General features: G+C 33.9%; 1 protein-coding gene across 1 annotated transcript in view; it reads right to left on the bottom strand.

Moving 5' to 3' along the window:
• Positions 1-18,940, bottom strand: part of NCAM2 (neural cell adhesion molecule 2) — a 145,618-nt gene that overhangs the window by 87,053 nt on the left and 39,625 nt on the right. The window contains exon 9 of the mRNA XM_017732672.1: positions 8,639-8,789. Coding sequence (XP_017588161.1) covers positions 8,639-8,789 — 151 coding nt within the window. The remainder of the gene's footprint in view (positions 1-8,638; positions 8,790-18,940) is intronic.

The following is an 18,940-nucleotide window of genomic DNA, read 5'->3' as shown; positions in this document are numbered from 1 at the left end:
CACCTGCCTTGTCCAGAAGGTAATTAAATTACTGACGACAAAGATCCAGCTCTGGTGTATGTTTGGTGCCCTACACAAAATTAGATATAGCAAATTACCTGATTCAGTACATGTGTCCAGACAACTATAATGGAAAACTGGTGTGCAGAATCAGATTTGCACTTCTTAATTTAAGAACATAGGTTTTAAAACTTTTGGCTATTTGTTCCCTGGGAACATATAATAAAAATATGTGACAGATTGTCAGGTCTAAGACACTGGGACATTTCCTGCAGTACATTATTGGAAGTCTCTCTCTAAGATGATTAATGCTGGCATAAGTTTCCCATCATCAAGGACTTTAATAAACCGCATCCTCTGGCAAATCTAGTACTGTCCTTGCCATCGATCCTGTAAAAGTGCCTCAATTTTTTGTAACTCTGCCACAATTTAGTTAACAGCCATCTATCTTTCTCTTGTATTTTCTCCCTCATACCTTTTTCAATAGTTAATATTTTAAAATGAATAGCTCTTCCTTGGATATGAAGTAGAAGAACCTCCATAGACAAGTACAGTAACTGTCATATATTCATTTGGAAGAAGAAATAATATTAGAAAGACTTAAAAAATGTGGTTAGGTGACTATATTTTAATCTATAATCATCCTTACAAGGAAAATAGGAATTGGATAACTTCAGGATTACTAACTTTCACTTTACTGCTACTATCGCAATCATGCGGCTTTAAGAAAAAATATCCAAGACCTGCATAGGAAGTTTCTACATAGAAAAGCAAATTAAATTCATCATATATTGGTTTTAAATTGCCATGATTATTAGCTAAAACCAGAGGGGTCCTTTTGTCTGGAATCCACCCCATGATTTCAAAAGTTTTGAGAGGTACATGTTTCTTTCACAGCAAGTGCAGAAAACACCACACTTCCTGTAAGATTTCCTTTCCCCTGCCCCATTCTCTTGCTTCCTCTCAAAATTCATTAGAATATGACTTTGATATTCAATAGTATGATGCACTATCAACTGATTCTACATTTTATGAAGAGTAAGAGCCCCTTCCTACTGGCAAGCAGTAATAGTTCCTGGAAACCTTGACTAGGATATTATTTTTAATATTCAAACAACATACCAATTGCTCCATTTCCCTAAGATACATTTTGCTAGATGCAAAGCATGTTGATAATTGCACATTGAATAATGGTGGGCAATGAATGCATGTATGGCTCAGGTGCTTGGTACTGCCAGAGTTGCAGAAATTCAATGTACCTATTTTTCTTTGAATTTCACTTGACATTAAGGAATTGTATTTAACTTTAAAAGCAAACACAAAAGCCAAACTAAAGCCCCAAGAAATTTTAATTTCATAGAAATGTCTGCTTTGAATTGATGTATCTCTCTAAAATTACCTAAACTAGTTTAAATTAGGAGAAGAAATTATAAAGAAAACATAGCTAAGTAAAGTAAGCTAAGTCTGCCACTAGTGATGTATAAAATAAACTGTTTGCAGATGTCTATCAATCATTTTGTATGCCTGTAAATCACCAGCACTGGCTATCAGATCTAGCACAGGAAGACTCCCCCTACAGATCTATCTCACTAGCAGCAATTTTCATTTTAGTAATAAAATCATCAAGTGCTGCCAAGTGTTAACACATTATTCTTAAATGGTACCAATTTGTACCAAATTTTCAACTGTTACATGTATTCCAAGACAGAATTACTGGAATAATTTGGTATGGCCTGACTTCTCCATCAAATATCAGATGACGTAATTCTCTTATAAGCAGAAGTGAAAAACTGCAATGCTTTTCTCAAACCAAGATCCTAATCCCATCTTTCTTCTTGTCCTACATGTCACATTTTCAGAACAAAATCCAGTCTTTACCTTCCACATGTTACTACCTGTCACCCTTACCTCCACAACCTGCCTCCTTATTGATACCATCCCTCCATTCTCTAATGTCTCTATGTCTCTCTCTCATACATTCCTAAATCCTAATAGCTGCTGTATGGACCAAGAACTCTTAGCCTTTTCATCTCTTTACTTAATTTTTACATGCAGCGATGTCCAGAAAGCAACAAATAAAATCTCTAGAAACTTGTTTTGTTCAAGTTTCAAATTTTCAGCATGACACTTATCATATCACCTGATTATTTTCTTCATTATACTCAGATGCCTTGATTCTGCTTTGATGGATCTATCTTGGAGGTACAGAAAGGGAAAAGGCCACTATGCCTTTTTTCATTCACAGGTCATCACTGTGTAATATAAACTACATTTTGTGTAGTATGTAAATACTTGTGAAACCATTTAAAGTTTATCACATTAATTATCAATGTAAATATTTAACATTGTTAGCCTGTAAGACCAACTCCCGAAGTAGAACCATCCTCAAGGAAGCATCAGAAAATTCTTCCTTGTTTTTTCCTTTTTTTTCTACCTTTACTTTTCACAATTGCATATGTGAAAATTTATGTCAGTAAGAAAAGATGTTGAGGCATATATACCTATTAATGACTGAATTATTAGAAGTGAAACAATAAAAAAGGCAGATTATTTTATTTATTAAAAATTGTGTTCTTCTATTAAGAGAAAAGTGGCTAACATTTTATTAAAAATCTACTTTAAATTATATCAAGTTAATTGCAAGGTTAACCAGATCATGTAGTAGAGAGCTCTCTTCGGTAAAAATTTATGAGAAATTTCTAATATGAATATCATGTGTAACAAGTCATTAACATATATTTAAGGAAAATATTTTTAGGATGGCATTTTTGTTTCAAAGTATTTTTACAGGCTTTTGGGCTAAATAATAGGTAGATTTATTATATAGATGAATAATTTCTCCATTTTACCACACTGTTGTGGCATCAGAAAAAGACAATGGATGCATTAATCTCTGCTTCACTATGGGAAATTTGGTGAGATGGTTTTGGAAAGTGACTTTATGTAATAAACGTCATCTTTTGCACAGAATTCAACTTTCTTATCCCCTTGAAGTCACTGCAATGGCATACTAAACTTCCTTCTGTGCAAGTGCACAAGGTAGTCAAAGAAGGAAAATGGTAAATCTTACAACTGACATTCATAATGTGTCAAAATTACCACACTTATTTAGTGATGTTAAAGATTGACCTTTTCCATATTTGCTTTCTCATTTTAACCTATAAATTTGACAGGAAGAAATGTAACTAAAGCAAATAGTATTTTATTAGAAAAAATGGATTTTTTTCTACAGTATTTCAATATTTTACTTCTCTTGATTATTTTTCCTGTAATTTTTTTCTGTCCTAGGCCATATGTGTATTTATTAGTTTTGTGTGTTGGCTGTAATGACAAGATAGATCTGGGTCCTCATGACTAATGGATGAAGGAAAGGTGTAAAGAAGACAAAGCCAGGTTTTTTCAGTGATGTCCAGTGACAGGAAAGAGGCAATGCCTTCCAGCTTCAACAATTCTGTGACTCTGTGAGTAGTGATGGGATGTTGCTGCACTGGTTTCTGTTAAAAGAAACAGAATCCAAACAAATCCAAAGTATGAACTGCTTGAATTTATTATGATTAATGATAGCAGTAGGCAGCTGAAACTTTTGTGACGTTTATCACAACATTGAGGTTTCCCAGAGAACCTGTGGATGACCCATCCATGGAAGAGTTCAAGGCTAGTTTGGAGGGGCTCTGAGCAACCTGGTCTACTGGAAGTCGTCCCTGCCCATGGCAGGGGATGTTGTAACTGGATGACCTTTAAGATCCCTTCCAAATCAAACCATTCTATGATAACATTTCTGACATCCTGTACACAGTAGTAGCATTTTTACCAATTGAAAACCTTTCTTCCTTGAAGGTAAATATAATTTGTAGCTCAATCTGTTGAACCCACTCTTAAGTAATTTTGTTATATATTTTTTTGCGAAGGTATAAAATTAAATTGCATGAATCGAAAGCATCGCCCTCAACTGCAGTGCAATACAGCTAACACACAACAAAGCAAAAGAATAATCAATTCAGGAAACCAAGTTCAATATGGCAACAGTAATGAGCTTGGTTTCAAACTGTGGCAGGGAATAAAAACAAACACAAAGGAAAAAAAGACTGTTATTGATGAGCAATACAATAGTATAAAAAATACTGCACAGTTTTTTTTACAGGTAAAGACTATATTGCACATGCCACATGATTATTTTTATTTTTACCACTCCAAGTAGATACTTAACTAGTAAGTAATAAAACTACAAAAAATCATGTTTGGATGAAAAGCAGTATTTAGAAAACTTCATATTTCTGCAAGACACTATAAATTATTTAAATGCATTTTTTAGAAATTGCTTTCTAAGACATCATTTTATCAACTACTCACATGGCTGATCTCATACAAAAATGTACCATGTTACTCAATACAATATATTTGTCATATATGATTCTATCTCAAAACACTACTCTTTTGAGTACTGTGAGGAAATAGGCATTTTTGGACCATCCAGCATATCTAATAGCTGCAGTATCAGTATTGAAATTGAGAGATTTAACTAAAACAGTGATGTGAAAACTGGTAAATCCAGCTAAAAAGGTCTCTTAGTCAGGATGCTTCCTGGATAGCGTATGGGAAAACAGAGAATTTTCCAAAGGACATAGCTTAGCCTTTTCTCCAATAAAAGGAGTACTGTCCACAGGAATTTGCACCTGGTGATACAGAGCAGTCAGAAACAGTAGCATCTTACATAACGTGTACACCTGGGAGGACAAAATTAAGTGAGGGCTGTGAAAACTTCCGACTGGTTAATGACAGTTTGAACACAACGAAGGGAAAACTGTAAGGCCGCATAGACAGTCTTTCAAGGATCATAAATGTTGCTCATTACTGGCTTGTTTAAAGCTTTTCCAACTTAGTAATGATGTTAGGGCACCCTAACTAAGAATAACAATGTGATGAAAGATGAGCCAGCACACTGAACATGTCAAAATTAAGATTTTTCTTTCTCCAATGCTAATTATGCAATGAAAAATTTGTGAAACCCAAGAACTAATGTGTTCTCTCATCACAATTTTTCTTTTATTCAGGTCTGTGTTATGCTTTTAAAGACAAAAAATTACCATTTAGAAATGTAAACATCTGTATAGGAAAACTAACTTTGAGACACCTGATACTGTATGTAAAATCAAGTTCACTAGGGTTTATACATTTAGCTTCCTCAGGCTCTCTTGAAAATCTCATCTTAGTATATGGCCTGCTTTATCTTTTTTATGGATTTCTCTAATGTTTTTTATTTAAAAGAAGAGTTATTTCTCTGTCTATAATAAATATGTAGATAATAACTATAGGCACATCTTAATGTATTCCACCACAAAGGAACTTTTCAATTGATTACTTATTATTACTATCATCCCATACACACTAGGACTCATATTTAAAACCAAATTTTGCAGTTAATGAAATCCATTAATAAGTAATATTTGAAAATGGTATTTTATATTGATGTAATTTTGATTTATTTTTCATACTTTATATAAGGAAAATTAAACATAACAAAACACAAAGATGACTTTGTAGGAAGAAATCCTTAAAAATGCCCCCGGGTTCCCTACAATTCATGTCTGCTCAGCATTTCCTTCAGATAAAAGTCAGGGTTAACTGTGTCCAGTTCGTATCAAACCTGGTAATGTCTTCCTGTCCTGGAGAACTGCTCTTATCACCAGGAGCAACCCCAACAGAGAACAAGGATAAAGCATGGAAATTCTGTGCAATCCTACTGTCAGTTTAAATCTCTGATAGGGGTCAGTAAGTAAAAAGATGAGACAGTGGCAGAGAGCACTCTGTGCCTTCATTAGGCCTGTTTGACTGAGCTGGCATTTAAGGATGTGATGGAAACAGTTTCCTTTCCTGACTACACAAACTGTCAAATAAATAATAAAATATAAAGAAAAATGCTGTATTTTTGTTACTAGCTCACAGAAGGGCATAGCTGCATTGTTTATTTTCATCTAGAAACTGGAGAACAATATCAATAAGTCCTGCTTATTTATTTATATTTTAATTTTGAAATAGTTATTAAAGGTTTATATGAGAATATTTTTAAAAATAATAAAAATTTCTGTTAAAATGGCTTAACTACAAAAGTGAGCCATACCTGAATAAATTCTTCTCAAAACTTGTTCGGAAGAGAACAAAACCAAAATAATGGAGGAGAAAAATGTAAAATTTTGAACGGTTTTATGCAATTTTGTAAATGAATATTTGGGAAAAAAAAATCTAAAAGCCTTGATAGCAATGTCAGTAGCTGCAATTAATATGCTGAAGAAATGCCTCTTGGAAAATATTACAAGGAAAATCAAATTTATTCAATACTGACTTAACAGAATCCCCCCATTTTTACTAGTTCACTACAAAAATACAAATCAGTTGTTTAGTTTTTGAACCTGAACCTTTTGCTGAAATTCCCCAGCTTGGAACTTCTGAAGTGCCATAACTGGAATGACAGATAACCATGACACTGCTTCATAAAGGAAGGTATTGGGGAACTGGGGAAAGGACTGTCAGCGCTTTGGACAACCCCATGGAAATGGGGGCAATGAGGTGCTGAAAGATTCTTTGAAGGGGCTGTTTTCCTTTGAAGGGAAGTTTATGGCAGAGACCAGACTGATGGGAGATGAGGCTGGAAAGAGGCACTTCCTCCTGGGGACATTATTTTAAAGAACAGGAGAATTCTTCACCATTAAACATGTATTTTCTTTCCTGAGCAAGACAAATAAATTATATTTGAAGCTCATACACCAGTGCAAAGTTATTTGCAAAGGAAAGCAAAAAATTTCTCACTCTCATTAATCAGAATATGAGACAAACCTATATTGTATCACCCCAGAAATACCTGCTTTGCATCATAAAACTACGTGACTTAAAGGAATTGAGGAAAGTTGTATTTCTGTTATTCAAACAACACGTGTGCTGAAAAATAATTACATTTGGGTTAAACCTCACTATCAGTTAAGTATTTAAAGCTTAAAACTCCAATTTTAGTAATATCATAATAAAAATCTTGTGTTATACATTAAAAATAATTGTTACAATGTGTGATTTCTCTGATGATAGAATAACATTTCTGTATTCTTTATAAACTGTGTTTCCTCAGAGGATTTTAGAACGGTAGAAAATTTTGTGCTGTATCAAAAACTGTGTCTACCAAAGCATAAAGTCACATTTGATTGTTCCCACAGACATTCAAAATTAATTCTGCCATGCCATAATAATAAGACTATGTTCCTTTTAAATTCTTTTCACGTCTTCTAAAACTTTTACTCTGAAAGGAGTTTTAGGTTAAAATAATGTATTGTGTTTCATAACGTGGTGCAACATACCTCTCTCTTCTGAATACAAAACATATTAATATTTAATGTTAAAGCATAGCACCAACACAACCATAATCAAACCATGTATTTCATATCATTATGTGTAGAGTCAGCAAGATTTTAAAGAAACTTCACTTAATTTGCATATTTATCTAGGTTTTTTTTCTTTTATATACATACAAAAAATTATCATTGCACTCATTAAAGAAAACAAATATAGCAAATTAAGATTTATTTCTTAGGTCTTCTGGGTTGGCAAATCTCTCCATTCTTAACACCTAAAAATTCTTTTGACCATTCCTCATTTTCCTTTCAGATTTATATTCTATGCCACAATGCATTGCTTCCCTGCCAAAAAAGAACACACAGCTGTATAGTGAAAGCACTTTCAGAACTCCTCAGGAAATCACTCCGTGGTCTGCAATCATTACTTTTATTTCTGTGCCACAGAATCCTATTCCAGCTTTTATCTTCCCACTGGAAAGAATTTTTCTGTTCAAAGACTTAGTTCAAAGAGGCTCACACAAACTCTATTGGAGACATAAAAAAATTGTATCAGGAAAATTCCTAGATGAATCGAAAAACAATGAAATAAAAAAGAAGGATGTTTATTTGCTTGTTTTCATTTTTTGAAGACCTTGGCTCGTGAATTTGAAGAACAGCTGAAGAAGCAATTACCTGATGAATTTTTTTTATATTTCAGATTTATATCCTCTGAATGGCTTCTCAAGCATCAGACTCTTCTAAGAAAAAATAGTCTCCTTTTCTCCTGGATAAAATGCAAGAGCTTGGAATAAAGACAATCTCTAAAAGAGACTGTTACAAACATGGTAACTCCAGGAGGGGTTATAATAGCGGCTAGAGACCTTTTAGGGATTAGTAAATCAGAGGACTCAGAAACAAAAAACAATATTTGTTGAATCTTAGAAGGTTAAGCCCAAAGCTGAGCTGCTGCTCAAATCAGCCCTTACTTTATCCCGCTGAATACTTTTCATTCCCAGTGGTTTCAGCTAGCCCAGAGACTTAAAGTTATTAAGCTCAGCCTTAAGTTAATGGATAATACCACTGGAATATGATTTCAGAAGAAATCCTGTCCTACTTAAGTCACCAACACACCAACAAGGCTCTTGTTAATTTCAGAAAAGACAGGATTCTTCCACAGAATAATGAACTACAGGACATGCTTTCTTCATTTATACAAGTTTAATCATGAATTACCGTGAAAAAACGACCTTCCATTAAGAATGTACTTTTTTTTTCTTTTAAAACAAATTTAAAATAGAAAACAAAACATTAGAACTTACATTCAATATCAAGGTACATGCTCTTTTGGTGCCCACCAATTCTACTTGCCGCTTCACAGTCATATCTCCCTGAATCTGACAACTTCACATCTTTAATATGCAGTGACGATTTTCCATGCTGCCCTTTGACTTCTATACGGCCATCTGGGCTCTGTTTACATTGATTCAGGAAAAAAGAAGGTTTTATATATTTATATATGTATATCAGTGTAGAATTTATATATTAAACACTATTGATAAGAATGACTGAAAGCATTTCTTCACCTGTGGTGAAGTTATTACTGACAGCTAAGCAACTTCTAAATTTTCCAAATAAATGAAAAAAAAAAAGTAGAAAAATATGTTCTCTTTCTAGGCAGTATAATCAAAGGAGTAAGTACATGCTTAAAGGAACATTGTCAAGGGAAACCACAAAACGTATAAAATTATGACTGCAATAGTGAACTGCATACTCAAAACTTCTTTATGATCTCACTCACTGTGTTATGATGGTGTGGTTAAGAAAAATGCATAGATACAACATTATATCTTAGATTACAGACAGCATTATCTGTGGTCCTCACAACCGCAGCTCTGAAACTGAATGGAAGTAATGCCTCAGACAATGAGCAAATCCCAGAAGCTCACAACTGTTAAAAAAACTTGAACCATAAATGCAACTAGAATTTCTGGATTTCAGTTCCTTTTCATTCCATGGAAAAGGGCAAGGGAGAAAAATGAATGCTACCTTCCAATTTTCTAGAATATAAATTTTATAAAAATCCTTATCCATAATGACTGTCCTTCCCTCTTCACTGTGCGTCCCCACAAAATTATTTGAATTTAAAGGGTATACAAATATTAGGGAAAATTAAATAAAGTAATTTAAAGAAAAAGTCCTCTTTTGATGCTTTAATCTTCATGAAGTATTATGCCTGAGGAAAAATAAGTTATTTTCTTCTGCTCTTTACTTATAGAATCATGCAATATGTTGGGTTGGAAGGAGCCTTAAAGCCCATCTCATTCCAACCCCTCCTGCCTGGGCAGGGACACCTTCCACTAGACCAGGTTGCTCAGAGGCCCATCCAACCTGGCCTTAAACACTTGCAGGGATGGGACAGCCACAACCTCTCTGGGCAACCTTTGGGAAATTTGTTGTACTTTGTTGTCTCACTTTTTTTCTGTTTAAGGGAAAAAACTCCACAAGTGGTTAAAAATACAGATATTAACCTACCTTCATTATAGTAAGGTAGAAAAGGGACGAAAACCCAGTAACTGTATCACTGCATGACACTAGACTTGAAGCAGATTTTTATGTTCATTCTATAGTACAAACACTCAAGTTTATTGCATTTTACACTAAATACTCACCAAGTGGCAGCTGATGTTTAAGTGGCTGAGCTTTTAGCTCAGTACAATTGTTCCTTGACTTAATACAGGAAGTGTGCACACAATTTAGATCTTAAAAATATTTGATGTAAAGCAGTCAAATGAAGCATGCTGTTTATCATGATTTCTACAGAAAGAAAAGTGCTCTGATCCTTTGTCAGAATCCAAATAGACTGAATTTTGTTTCCTGTGAAAATGACTCAGCATAGGTACATAAATGAAAGTTCTTGAATACTAACCCAGGAGCCAACATAAACCTCTTTGGACTAGTAAAAATCAGCAAATAAGTTATCATCTTTAATACTGAAAATTTTATTTCCAAATTATGCTTAAAAAAGGAAAATAAAAGTTATGATGTTTCTAGTAAATGCGTTACAGTAGTCAATGTCATGGCTTTTGGAAGGAATTCTTGGGATAATTAAAATGCAATTTCTTTAAAATAAAACAGTAAGTTGTTTTCTAATGTCTGATACACAAAGAACTTGTTTACATATAAGTAAAACAAGTACTTTCTATGACATAGTTAATAACAGTTATAAGCATTTTCTTCCTTTTTTTTTTAAATATTAAGCATGTAATACCATGGTCAAACTACATTATTCCTACCTAAAGCAGCAATTTAATTTCTGATTTTACCTTGATGACAAATATTTCCTTAAGTTACATTTAAAATTGTGAAACAACCTGTGGCAATGAATCATAGGTACTATAGTAAATACTTCATTAGTGATTCATTAGTTCAATACCAATCCCAAATACTTTAATTCACTAATATATATTTCACTATAAGTAATTCCATCTATCCCTAAGCACATACATGAGTACTAATAGATGTTATAAAACAAAGTAATAATAAAAAGAAGCACAAAGATCCTTAAATTAAATGGCTTTTAAAGTACTTTCTCAATCTCATTTTAGTTTATCTAATTATTTTCTAATACTGATGGAAAAAAATTAGTCTATACTCAGTATAATTTTCCTATGTTCTCACATTCTCTTAGTCGAATGCAGATGATGTAATATATCTTAGATTTATAGGTAGGACAAAACCCAAGCTAATAAATACTCTGAATGATAGGATATTTTCACATATCATTTATTCTTATAATCAAATATATTGTAAGAAACACCGTAAGAGGGATTTACTAGGTTCAAAGTCCATAAATGAAACAACAATTGTAGGCAAGAAAATATCACTAGAATTATCATAAAAATATGCATTTACTAAAGATAATTTCTACTTTTTTAAAGTTCTTGTGTTAAAATTGCTGACTAAATCAAACAAAATTTCTAAAATGTGTTCTGTTTCATTGCTTATATTGCATATTATACTGTCACTTCTTAATAAACAGTTTAAAAAGTCCTGTTCCCCGAGTCTATTCTGCAGATGGATAGGTGGACAAATCCATCTTTTTTTTTTTTTTAAAACATGGTGCAACACCTGATTAAAGCTATACTGATAGGCTTATTCCTGAAGACAGAAACACATGAAAGAAAACAAGAGTGTAAATACAGACCAAGAAAATTCCATTAACAAAGAAAGAACTAAATACGTAAATGAAAGGAAACGTTTTGATGCAGGCATCTCCACCTGTGAGAGGAATCCCAGAATATGCTGGTGATTACCACATGAAATCAAAAACTCTAGTTAGTATGGGGAAGTTTCAAAAGGACTTCAAAAACACTGGTGTAAGCTGTGTTATATTCCTTTATAGTATAAGTCAGATAAGAGAGATCTGGGTAAATAATTCAAGGACATGTTGTGATGACACAAAAAATTACAATAACACTGCAGCACCAAAACATGAAGAGACACACATATAGGAGCACTCCATCTGCCCAGTAATCCTCAGGAGAAATCCCCACCAGGAAAAAAGCTTTGGAGCTGCCAATGGGCCAAAACCAAAATAGAAACATAACCTCTATAAATTAACAGTGTCAGTAACTCTCAAGCTTTTCTGAAACAATAATGGACACATTATGAAACAATAATGGACACATTGGGATATTCTTTTTTTTTTTTCCCTTTCAAATGTTATAGCATGAGAGATGTAGAACCTGTATTTTATTTTATTGCTTAATATTAATAAAGAGCATAAAAGGGACAGAACAAACCCCTAGACAATCAGAATAATCTCTGTGGCCCAATATTCATGATTTGTGCTCATTCACTGAATTAGTCAGTATCTCTTACTACCATGGAGCATGAACAATCATTGAGGTCTCAAAAGAATGAGGTTAAGACAGTTCCATACAGATTTACACATTCTTTAGAAAGAACAACTATGTTAACAGACACACTCTTAGACACTGGAAGAAGGACAAAGCCTTCAGAAGTTACATTTTCACATCATTTTAGAAATCCTAATAAAATCTTAAATAAAATATTTTTCATGGTTAATGTTAATTGGAGAATTTCATAGAAATCATAAATAGAAGTGGGGATTTTGAGGCTTTGGTGGCGGGGTTTTTTTTCCCCACAACTTCTTCACCAGCATAAAGCTGAAATACAAGTGAAAAGTCTTCAGCAGAGACACTGAAAAATGTTTTACTTAGGTAAAGTCATTTTGTGATTTTATCCTCTTAAAAAGCATGTTCCCTAAATTAAGAAACAGAAAAGCCCTTTTATTTTGAATACTGATAGCAATCTAGTTCTCTGTTGCTGGTAATGAAAACTTTTCTACAAAGGTCTCCAAGTAAAACTATCCAAAATGACACCACATAAAAAGTAACTTCTGGGAAATAACAAAAAGGTGAAAATTTTCTGCACTTGCAATATTCTTACCTATGTAGTTAAACACAAATGACTCCTATGATAATCAAAAAATGAGAGATATTGCATAATTTGAGATTAGTGCTACAGGTTCTGTAAAAGTAAATATATATTTTTTGTTTTGATAAAATTCTTGTCATACCATACGTGTTATTTTACTCCTTGACTTCTTCTGTCATGCTTTTCCTTCCTGAATGTCTCAGATAATTTGTAGTTCCACATGTGAATATTCCCAAAGGCGTGACCAGCTGATGCTGACCTGACTGGTCTAAACACAGCTTCAAAGTCAAGAACCAGAGTTCTCAAGGCAGTACCAGAACAATGATAACTGAATTTCAAGGGTTCCACATGCAGAGAGGATGGGGATGTGATGAGACAACATCCACAAGGAGACAAGGACAGCTTCTGGAACAGAATAAATTATTCAGATACCATGGAGTGTTCAATCTGCAAAAGTCCACTGCCATTTTAGTAAAATCAGTGTAATTTTGCAGGAGGGGAGAGTTAGCTGATTACGATGCTCAGAAATTGTCGTTCGCTTACTAACTGTAGAAAGCTGCGCTTGGGCAGAGGTGGATGGTGTGGTTAGTGGATGAGTTTGATTTATCAGCCAATGCTCCAGCTCCCACTGAGGAAATGTAGAACCAAATGAGATGAAGTTGTAGGGCTGCCAAAATTTGCATTTTGAGTTGGCTGAAAACAAGAATGGAAGGTAAGAACAGTTGCAGAAATTGGTGACTCATTTGTAGCTGGATTTTAGTAATATTGCTTGGATGGTTAGAGCAGCTGACTTCCCTCCTAGAGTTTACCATTTGGCTGTCAAAGTACTCCTTCAACCCCTGAAGTCCAAGACTGCAAGCAAAAAAATCCCTTCGTTTAAAATCTAGACAAGTTGAAATACCTTTATTTGTTTTTCTTCTAATGTTGAGAACTTACTCTTGAGCAAAGTGCCATCACTGTCCATAGTTAAAATGCTACAGGTCAGTTTTGCCTGTCATATTTACCAAATATGTCTTCTGACACCTTGTGTACTTGAGTATCATTTTGGATGCACACTGCATATATTAACCACAGAAAAGATGAAGAGGTAGTGGCTTAGAATTGAGACTCTTTTTTTCTTTTGCAAAACATGGAGCAACATAGTAAAGAACAGTCACTGTAAGAATGTGTAACTTGAGTAAAAGCTGCAGGTATTTAAAATTTCCTGCAAAGGATCTGTTTCAGATGCACATGGTTGAAGATCCTCATACGGCAGGGGAGAAGGATTGAAAAAAAAAAATCCTGGTTCTTCCTTCTTTGGATCAAATTGTTAAAAATTGCCAACTCATTATGTTGTCTTGGTCATGTTTCCAGTAACATCACTGAATTTTCAAGGAGAAAACAAACACTAATTAACAGAATCATCTTTGGAATTTCACAAATAACAATTTTTTAGGAAGTTTTCTGATTTCATGTTGTGTTCGCATCCACATGAGATGTAACTTGAGGTCATATACTTCAGGATGATGCTTCTTATATGTGAAATTTAAGCAGATCTTAATTGCCCATGAAAATGTTTCTTGAAGCAGCATGAAAGATAAGAACTTCTGCAACCTGACATGCTGATACTAAATGATGATAAAATTCCAGAACTCTATTAAATGTACGTGACCAGCAATTCCTAGTCTGAAAATCTACCTTTGATGATGAGAGAAAGGGCTGTTAGTCACAACAGCCATCATCGTGTAGAAGCTGATGGAAGCTCCCTTCTGGATTATGGATGGTATATTCACAATATTTCCCATTCTCTTCAGGTAAATGTATTCTATCCATGCACCTGTTGGAGACAGCAGAAAATTCCAGAGTATTGCTATGTGCATATGCCTTAATGTCCAGTGAATCAGAATAATGCTACAGCAGTGTCTTGGACTTCAGTGACTTTTATAGGAGACCTTGTGATATTTTATAACTTCAGCTTGTTAATTATATATGTCAGCATGCTGCAAATTCCTGAATTTCTAGGAATTTGTTTTTCCACAAAGATGAAATTATTGAAGCACCTATTGTTTGTAGATCTATAGTGTAGCACCAGGGAAGTCACAAGAAAACCTAATGTTGAAGAAAAAAATACTGTTGTTTTGAATTTCAGTTCAGCTGCAGACACACCAGTTACTTTTATAGAATTCAGATTGTAAATGGCAGCAGGTTCTATGCAGATTGTTAGCAGCATGATCAGTCTCAGGAAAAAACGTGTTCTTGAATGCTTCGCACAACTTTTATAAATTATGAACTGATATTTCATTCATTCATGCTGGAATTTCTTTCAGACTTAAGTCATTATGCAAAGAGATGACACATGAAATCCTGACACCAAACACTTACTGAGACATGAAATGGAAAACTGAACTTCTTTCCTTAATTGGCTTTTACTCAAAAATGAATATGTAAGAAAAATATTTAAGAGAGAAAAAATGATGAGCAGCCATTCAAGATTAATTCTGCTAAAGATGCAAATCCTAGATGTAAATCACAAATCTTAATGATGCAAATCACAAGATATAAATGGTTGATGAGTTTTAAGGGCAAAAATATTAGCATCATATCAAATAAACTTGTAGAGTAGAACAAGCATTAGTGTTGGCCATGATAAATAACAATAGTAATCACAAATGAGCGTTTGTAAGTACAGAAGAAATACTACAGTTCGAATAATTACATAAGCACTTTGTAATGAGAAATCCTGTTTCCCTCATAAATACTGTATTTAGTGGCTTTATTCCTAAGGATTTTGCTGATCTGAATCTACTCCAACACTGCTATGATGCCATTAAAATATGTGACTCAAATGGATTCAGGCCAGCAAAATTCTCAGGAATCTTTAAGTACAATGTTCTCATTCAATACAGACCTCACATAAAACAGACACTAAAAACAGTGATTTTACTATACAACTGCATCTTAGTTTAAAGAATCCAATTTTATTGTAACTTGGGACTAGAGGTGGTAGTTCTGTAACTTTAGTGACCAGCAAGTGAGAACATGGCGAAAAAAGTAAAAAAGGAAAGAAACCAAAGAAACCTGTGGCAGGACACACATGAAGACAAAGCATGTAAACTTACTGCATTACAAAATGAACAAAAATAACTTGAAGCTGACCCAAGGCAGGGTGAGGGGTGAAGTGAGGGTGAATTGTCAATCCTTTTCTACTTTTTTTTTTTTTTTTTTTTTTTTTGGTGAAGAAAAGCAAGCACTGTCAGCTTGCCTCTGGTTTCTGGGTGATTATAAACAGGAAAGGAAAACTAAGAAGCTTTTGCATAACAATTTTAACTATAGTGTTATTTTTCCCCCTTTATTACTTAGATAATTAAATTATCTAAGTATATTAAATTAAATTTAATTTAATATTTAATTAAAATGTTCAAGTTATTATAACTGAACTAAGAATAATTGCTTGGTTTATTTTGTTTAAACTGATATTACTTGGACCAATAACAAATTCTTAAGATATATACAGATTATATACCCCTCCTACCCATGAAACTTTAAAATTACTACTACTGCAAGAATTTCAAACAGAGATTAATTAATGTATATATACATTAATTTCATTTTCACAGAATTCATATTCAAACCTTGACACAGTCTAGCTTTAGTTGCAGGGGGAACTGATGTAGTGAGGTATGCAGAAAAGAAAGGAAGAAAAGAGAAAAAAAAAAAAAAAAAGGTTGTTCAGTAACTGTATGCAACTTGAGATCCCTCACAGTTTACTGTAAAGTTGATGTATATTTTACTAAAATTATTATGGCTAGACAGCAAATAGGAAGTCTGTCTGGAAATTGGGATGAGGCAGAGACCTGCAGGGGTATATGTAAGCAGCAAGGCTCCCTTAGGGGAAGGAAAGTCACAGAAGGCCAGAAAAAGACGCAGCTTGAGTCACAAGGTGAAGGCAACTGTCAGCAGGACAGATCCTGACTTCACAGGTCACAAAGTCTTTGCTCACAAACCCTGATAATTCTGGAGGGCTTTTTGCAACTGAAAAAACAAAAGGAAAATGTAGTAGCAAGCAAAATGGAGAAAGTGAGGTAACCTGGACATAACTGAAAGGGCATTTGTTTTCAAGTAATTTTATTTAATTGATGTCCTGAATGCAGTTCTCAGTTTCTCTATTTACATTTCTATATTTATAAATATGGCTATACATAAAAGCTTATGCTGGATATATCAGCTAAATTGTATGTTTGCTATTATGGAAAAATGTCATGCTACTAGGGTTTAAAATAGGTTGGGAAGGAGATGTTGCAACATGGCAGCACAAATACCCATATGTCAATCTCCTGGGGAAAGTCTCATTGAGAAACAAAATCTTTAAGTCAATCTATTGCTTATTTGCAATCAGCTGCCAGGATTCCTGACTCAGCTGTACACATTAGGAAACGGATTAATTATTATCAGAAGTTATGTACTAGTACATGGCTGAAGAAACAGATCTGTAGTAACACATTAACTGAAGAGACTATGTGGATAAATTAATGACAGCTGAAATATCAGTCATAGCTCTAGAATTCTGGTATGCAGGTAAATTGGGAGGAACGACTGGGACCTGGAAGAAACATAATCATTTTCTGGGTGAGGAAGAAAAGGAAAAGGAGGAGTGAGTCAAAAAACGTGAGAAACAGCCTTTTAACCAAGTAATATAACCCTGAGGACTTTAATGTTATGTATAAGCTACCAATAGGACATACTAAAGCATGTTAGATGATCATCTTGCAGTAAAGATTTCCACACGCTATTAATTCATTGAATTTTTTCATAAATGTCACAACTTCATTTGCACAAGCAGGAATTTATAGAAAGACAAAAAATCATCTTATTGCTAATAACATTATTTATGCAACACTTAGAAATTTTAATAGCACAGGTTGAGCCCATGCATAGATGGGAGCTCTTTTGACCATAAATCAAAACTCAGACCTATTGCCCATTTATGGGGTCCTAAGAAATACTGTTTGCTGAATTTTATAAGCTGTCAGTAAGGGATGGTGGAAAGAGTCTACACTTTTCCCAATGTACAGAAATAACACTTTAGATGAACTTTCACAGCCTCTTAACTAGCAAGACATTCACTGGTACATCATCATTGTCCTGTTGAAGTACCATAATTTCACTGTGTTTGAAATCTGAGAGCTGGTATTAGAAGCAAAAATAGTTTATGAGTAGATGCACGTGGAGAGATTGCACAGTGAGAATATGACAGAAAAATATGGGGTTTTTTATAAGCATACTAAGGACATTAATAAATTATCAAAAACTAATTCTTACACAGAGCTTAGATAAAAAACCAAACAAACAATGTATTGAAAAAGTTAAGTCAAAAGACTTAAATTCTCCTAATATGTACAGGTACTCAAACTGCCTTTCAGGTTAGGAAAACTGCAGACAGATTTTAGTAGCATAAACCACATTTTTGCCAGCATTGCACTTCTGATTGTACCATTGATTGTGCTCGCTCCCAATGTAGGCAGTATGCAGAAAATGCAACATTTCTTAAGTCTCTTGAGAAGGTCCTGCAGTACATCAGTGAATAATGACTCCAGCTGACTCCAGTCTACAAACTGTGGATGTATTACCTAGTGTAGCATCAGGTGCAGATTCTCTATTTCACCAGACAGGCTACAGCTATTGGGAAGTTCTTAAACCATTAGCAAATAACACAACTGATACTTAGGCTGAAGCTCATGAAACAACCATTTGTGTTGTAGAAGAAATGAATGAATATTCCAGTCCAAGCTTCACTGGTATTGTAGGAAATGTTAGTCCATAAAATGCTCCCTGATAATTTCACTCTTCTTTAGTGTAACACACCTAATATCATCATTGATAACTAAATGGAAAAACCCCCTAATATTGGAAGGGAAATAAATACCATTTCCAAGCCCTTATGGCTTTATTTCAGCCAGCAAAAGCAACACTGCAATCCACAGAAAGTACCCCAAAAATATCTATTTGTTGCATAGGTAGTACATAAGCAAATGGATTAAATGGAAAAACATTTTTGAATTTTAAATATAAATTAGATGCAAAAAAGAGTATCCATTTACAGAAGAGATAACAATTTTGGACTTAATTTAAAGTATCCCATTAAAGAACTGCTTAAATTAGTCATGTTCTTAAATTAATATCTT

Source organism: Corvus brachyrhynchos, unplaced genomic scaffold (assembly GCF_000691975.1).
Source record: "Corvus brachyrhynchos isolate BGI_N302 unplaced genomic scaffold, ASM69197v1 scaffold231, whole genome shotgun sequence".
NCBI classification, from domain to species: Eukaryota; Metazoa; Chordata; class Aves; order Passeriformes; family Corvidae; genus Corvus; species Corvus brachyrhynchos.
Note: the sequence above shows the minus strand (reverse complement) of the source record. Positions and strands in the feature narration are given on the sequence as shown.